The sequence below is a fragment of the Microcaecilia unicolor genome, chromosome 2 (assembly GCF_901765095.1).
Source record: "Microcaecilia unicolor chromosome 2, aMicUni1.1, whole genome shotgun sequence".
NCBI lineage: Eukaryota > Metazoa > Chordata > Amphibia > Gymnophiona > Siphonopidae > Microcaecilia > Microcaecilia unicolor.
This window is the reverse complement of record NC_044032.1, coordinates 490,465,665-490,471,664: the sequence shown is the minus strand read 5'-3', so window position 1 is coordinate 490,471,664 and position 6,000 is coordinate 490,465,665. Positions and strand designations below refer to the sequence as shown.

The window sequence follows — 6,000 nt, the reverse complement described above, 5'->3', positions numbered from 1 at the left end:
TGAAAACAGTCTGGTACCCCTATCCCCTAAAGAGTATATGGCATACCCAACCCCCTAGGGAATGCACCAGAAGCAAAGCTTCTGAAAGCCCGAAATAAAACCTTCCCAATATTTATAGAAGTCAGTGACATACAGAGCAGGCTTCAAAGAATGTAGGAAGAAGGACTGACTTTTTTGTTTTGTTTTTTTTTTTAATTAGGAGGAAAACGCACTCCAGTGATCAGAGGCAGCACAGCCTATTGTCTGTACAGATGAACAGACTTCTATGCTTCCTATACAATACCAATAAATAAGGCATGTGAAACTCAGGGTACTATTTTGAAAAATGGGGTCCACCACTCAGTGCACTTAATAAGAAGCAGTGTGCAAAAGGACTGTATTGTCTGTTGTCCATACTTTTAAAAGAGAAGGGGCGTGAGAAAAACAGAAACCAAAACAAGTAACCCATGGGGACAGTCCCAATGCTTTCCATTCTGAAAGATAAAGTGAAATGGCCACATCCTTGGACCCACCAAAACGTGAGTTGAACTTATTGCACTTAAGACCGTGGCTATAATCTGCCCTTACTCTTTTCTGCAAAGTGTCTTAGGTCAACAAAGCCCAGTTGGGTGCATTGTTATGCAATGACAAATCTGTGCTTAGCATTCTTCCCACGGTATGTTCAGATCTTAGTTCTTGAAAGTCAGTGACCCATGTGAGTTTGGTCATGTTGGTCCAGTGTAACCATATGGGTGTTGAAGAAGAAGATCACGATGGCCAGGTAACACATGAGTGTGGTAGTGTTCAACTAAGTTTCCTATATCGGAAAACACTGAATCTCCTTCAAGGTACACCTTTGAGTCCTGTAAGAGAAACAGAAAAAAATACATGTCAGCAGGATCATATGTAGGGAATAATTATTTAAGCCACTTTTGCGTGTGAAGCATGCTATAAATGCCGAAAATGGCACTTTTAGACCTGTATGGACAAACACATGCATAAAAAGTAGATGTACGGAAAGATGTGCACAGACATTCATGAGGGTGTAATCTGGGTGGAACTAGGACAAAATTACGATGTATGTGCATATTTTATAAAATACTTTGTACAACACAGAGTCCATGCACACATTTACATCTGGTTTGGAGCAAGTGTCAATTTGCAGGACAGTATGTCCTCTTAGCTACAAGCAGATATTACCTGGGAAGGGAGGGGGGGGGGGTCTGGCAAGGGATTTTCAGGACTAGTGCAAGGTTGCAGACTGGGAGACAAAATAGCGGCAATTTTCTCTGTGCATGCTGCTTCTCAGTTGGAAGTGGATGGCAATGAAAGGAAGGGCTGAGCCCCTGTTGGAGGTGCATGAGTGGCTCTGGGAGATCAAAATAGATTTAAGGGCAGTATAGGAAGAAAGGACATCCCTTGGAGCAGACCTGCAGAGAGGAATCTCCAAATTGGGTCGCTGTCTGGAGGAGACAGAGATCAGAGTAGAGGAACAAGCTGAGGCGTTCTCTATTATCAAGAAGCAGTTGATGGCTATGTGGCAGGAAATGGCAGACATGATGGAGAAGATAGAAGACCTAGAAAACTGCAGTCAGAACTGTAATCTGCATTTCTATGGCATCCCTGAGTTCCCTCAGTATATGAGCTGTGAGTTGATAGTGCAAAAAACTGTGAACTTTTTGCTTCTGGATGACTTATACCCTATCGCTCCAGAGTCCATTAAGGTGGCATATCCTCACAGGGGCTCGGAAAGGCTAATTCTAATATGGCTAAGGACATTACTGTATGTTTTCATAGCTATAAAGGGAAGTGGCAGCTAAGGCAAGAGCAGATGACATCAGAATGGGATACCTACCAAACAGAAATCTATCAAGATCTTGCCACTGCCCCTTTGCTCAGGAAACGTGAACATCAGACTTAACTGCCAAACTTAGGGCGGATGGAATCTGCTATAAATGGTAATATCCGTTACATCTTGTATTTATGAAAGATAGCAAGCTTACTGAATACGGAATAAAGAGGAGGCAGTTGCCATGCTCCTGGACTTGGGTATAATGATAGAAACTCAGGGGCAGTGAAGAAGACATCCACGTTGAAGGAGCGACCCCAACAGCAACAGGTCACCAATGACAGAGGCCTCCTTAAGTAGCTGACTATGAAAGGTGCAAAACTACTATGGTAATTTTGACTGTTTATGACTAGCTTCTTGGGTTATAATAACAGAGCTGATTAAGGGGAGTGGATAGCATCTGGCCTTCCATATCTTATCTAGTGTGGATGGTCGACTGCGAGATGGAAGTACAGGGTGTGTATGCTTGGTGCATGTATGGGGAAGATTCAGAGCTTATTTCCTCTAGGGTTACCTGAGGGGTGGGAACTGGCAGGCTCAGTGTAAGGGGGAGGCGGGGGGAGGAGGGGATGAGTATGGGGAGGAGGGGATGAGTATGGGAAGGAGTCCCGAGTACATCACCTTTCAGAGCTCTGATTTTAGTGAATCTATAAATGACTAGGAGTTCGAAGAGAACGTTAAGGAGCTAAATTCACCATTCAAGAGGCAATTGCAGTGGAGGGAAGCACAAAAGTTAAATGCAGCTATATGTTTGATTCAGAAGACCCACTTACTTTGGAAGAATGAACATCTATTGCATACGCCATAAGCAGAAAGCTACCCTTGTGATGAGGGGGACAGGCAAAGTTTTAAACATTTTGTGAAATCTTTCAGTTTGGTTGACTTTTAACACCAATGAAAGCCACAGACTGGAAAGTACATGTTGTACACACATGTTCACAACTCTATCTCATGCACTGATTACATATTAGTAGATCCTATGCTTATGTCAGGTGCTCTGGGCCCAGGGATGGGAGACAGAGTCTAATTTGGCTTGATCTGGGAGGAATGTTGGTGCAGCATGGGACCCATTACTGGAAATTAAATGATTCCTTGTTGGGAGACAAAGAAACCAGACAGCTGCTCGAGAGAGTCAAAGATTATTTTGAATGTAATGATACGGGTGAGGTTTGGCCCCAGATTCTTTGGGATGGTTTTAAGGCAGTAATGGGGGGGGGGGGGGGGATTATTAAATTTGCTAGTAGAAATAAGAGTGAGAAGGGACAGGCCTATCAGCAGCCATCTCGGGAGATATCTCTGCTACAGCAGCTACTAGTGAGGCACCCTTCCCCTGCTAAGTAATGGAAGTTGATGTTACTGCAAGCTAGATGAAGAATGTTGCAGGCTGCTAAGATTAACCATGACCTCAATAAATGTAAGCAGATCTATTTTGAGGAGGGGAATAGGTCTAGCAGGTTATTAGCGCAACAGCTTAAGAAACAGCAAACTCAACATATGATCTTGCAGCTGCAAGGAGGGGGATAGGGGTCAGCTAGAAAGCGACCCTCTGGAAATTCACACCACATTTGCTAATTCTTATCAGTACTTATATGCTTCTGAATTCCATGCAGATGGGCGCAAAGTTTAGGAGAATCTGACAGATCTAGCCGTACCTGACCTTCTGCCAAAACAAATGGATAGCTTGAAAAGGTAGATTACAGAAGAAGAATTGAGGGCAATTGAAGACCTTAAATTGAACAAAGCAGCTGGCCTTGATGGCTTTACAGTCTAGTTTTATAAGACGTATTCAGCATTTCTGGCACCTGGTGTTTAATTCAATATTTGAGGGAGATTAATTAGCAGATACCTTAACAGAAATGGGTATCATGTTATTCAAAAAGAGGGTAAGAACCTGCTTTGCTGCAGTTCATATCACCTGATCTCCCCCTCCTTAACCTGAATTTTGGCTTTTTGTTTAAAAGTGGAGTGGAGGAGTGGCCTAGTGGTTAGGGTGGTGGACTTTGGTGGTGGATTTTGGTCCTGGGGAACTGAGTTCGATTCCCACTTCAGCACAGGCAGCTCCTTGTGACTCTGGGCAAGTCACTTAACCCTCCATTGCCCCATGTAAGCCGCATTGAGCCTGCCATGAGTGGGAAAGCGCGGGGTACAAATGTAACAAAACAAAAAAAAAGGTTTATGTCCCACTTTATACACAAGGACCAATCTGGTTTTATCCCAGGCTATATGGCTGGCAACAATGTGTGCTATCTAGTTCATCTTATTCATTGGGTGCATTCTAAAGGGGTAACAACAATTCTGCTGGTGATCGATGCAGAAGAAGTTTTCTATTGCATTGAGGGACCCTTCGTGTTGGCAGTGTTGGAGCAGGCAGGCCTAGGTAAGAACATTTTGGCCTGGGTGGCTGTCCTGTATCAAAACCCATGAGCTAGGGTCTGTGTTAATGGTGAGTACTCTGATACATTCTCACTTAGTAGGGGAACCAGGCAGGGATCCCCACTATCCCCTCTTCATTTTGATGACTGAGTCACTAGCAATTTGCATTTGGCAGAGGTGGGTGATCAGGGGTCTGGTAAAGGAAGGGGAAGAGTTTAAACTTTCCCTATCCCTATTTAGATATGACATCATGTTGACTGTGGCTTATCTAAAACAGTCGCTCCCGGGTGTGCTTGAGGAACTGGAGGCGTACAGCCACCTGTCTGAACGTATCACTCCCCACTGATGAAGTTCAAGCTTTAGAGGGAACCTACCCCTCTAAATAGCTTCTACCTCCCTCAAGTACTTAGGAATTCAGATAGGGAGGGAAGTGGGGCAGTTATATAAGCTTAACTTACTGCCATTATTTAAGGCTCTTATTAAAGATAATGTTGTTAGACATACTCAGCTGGAGTATTAAAGATATGCAGCTCACCATCCTGGCAAGCGGCATAGTTGGGGGTAAAAATATGGTCCTTTTCAGATTCCTATTTGATAGGAATGTCCCAAGGTCATTGCATTCTGGCTTGAATGCAACTCTACCCTGGCTACTATCAAGAGGGATCTACCGTAGGATCTGGGAATCTTTCTCCTTAATAAGCTATCAGCTGATTTAGATAGGGATAGGCAAAGAGTGGTGGGGGTTCTGATAACAGTTGTACAGATGAAGTTGGTGAGTTGCTGGAGGACTCTCACCATCCCTAATTTTGATAAGCTTAAGATTTTGGAATGCATGTTTCTTACACTGGCTCACAATTTACTTATTTAGATTTTGCTCGCACCTTTTTCAGTAGTAGCTCAAGGTGAGTTACATTCAGGTTCTCTGGATATTTCTCTGTCCCAGGAGGGTCCTCAATCTAAGTTTGTACCTGAGGCAAGTGATTTGCCCAAGATCACAAGGAGCAGCAGTGGGATTTGAACCGGCCACCTCTGGATTGCAAGACCAGTGCTCTAACCACTAGGCCACTCCTCCAATCCACTATTTCTGGGATAAGCCGCAGAAGCATGATAAAAAGGACACATTTCAAAGGAGCTAGGAGCCATTTAATTGGTGGGCAAGAACCCTGCCTGAATAATTTGATAGTTGATCCTTATCCTTGCTATTACCTTTCTGTATGAAATTGTTATTGCTACTAGTTTTCTATACATAATTGTTGTTGTTATGGATATTGTTATTGTTCTAGTTTGGCTTTGCTTTCTTGGTCTGTGACTGAAAACAAAGGGGGTGGAACTAGGACTAAGATAGAAGGGTAGTAGAGGGGAGGGAGGGATGTTGCACCTTTTCACTTTGGCTATGTTTACTGCTTGATGATAGTAGGGGGTCATTAACCTGAAGTTTGTATTTGATTTTTTGAAAATTAATAAAAATAAAATTGAAAAAAATATATTAGTTGAGTGAAATATATAAACACGAATCTGTCATTAAATCTTACAAAGAGTACAAAGGCTAAGGGACACACCATGAAGTTACTAAGTAGTACATTTAAAACAAATTGGAGAGAAAATGCTTTCATTTAACACACAATTAAGCTCTGGAATTTACTGCCAGAGAATGTGGCAATTTGGCAGTTAGAGTAGCTTGGTTAAAAAAAAAGTTGGCCAAGTTCCTGAAGGAAAGTTCATAAACCGCTATTAAGGTAGACCTAGGAAAGTTGTTGCTTATCCCTGGGGGTAAGTAGCATGGAATCTTACTTCTGTTT

At 42.9% G+C, this 6,000-nt stretch overlaps 1 protein-coding gene across 4 annotated transcripts in view; it reads right to left on the bottom strand.

The window, feature by feature from the left end:
- Window positions 1-341: 341 nt before the first annotated feature.
- The window catches only part of LOC115461368 (SH3 domain-binding protein 2-like), a 245,844-nt gene continuing 240,185 nt past the window's right edge, over window positions 342-6,000 (bottom strand). For all 4 annotated transcript variants that reach the window (XM_030191123.1, XM_030191126.1, XM_030191125.1 and 1 more), the window contains one exon: window positions 342-842. In XM_030191123.1, the coding sequence (XP_030046983.1) occupies window positions 705-842 (138 nt within the window). In that variant the 3' untranslated portion in view covers window positions 342-704. The remainder of the gene's footprint in view (window positions 843-6,000) is intronic.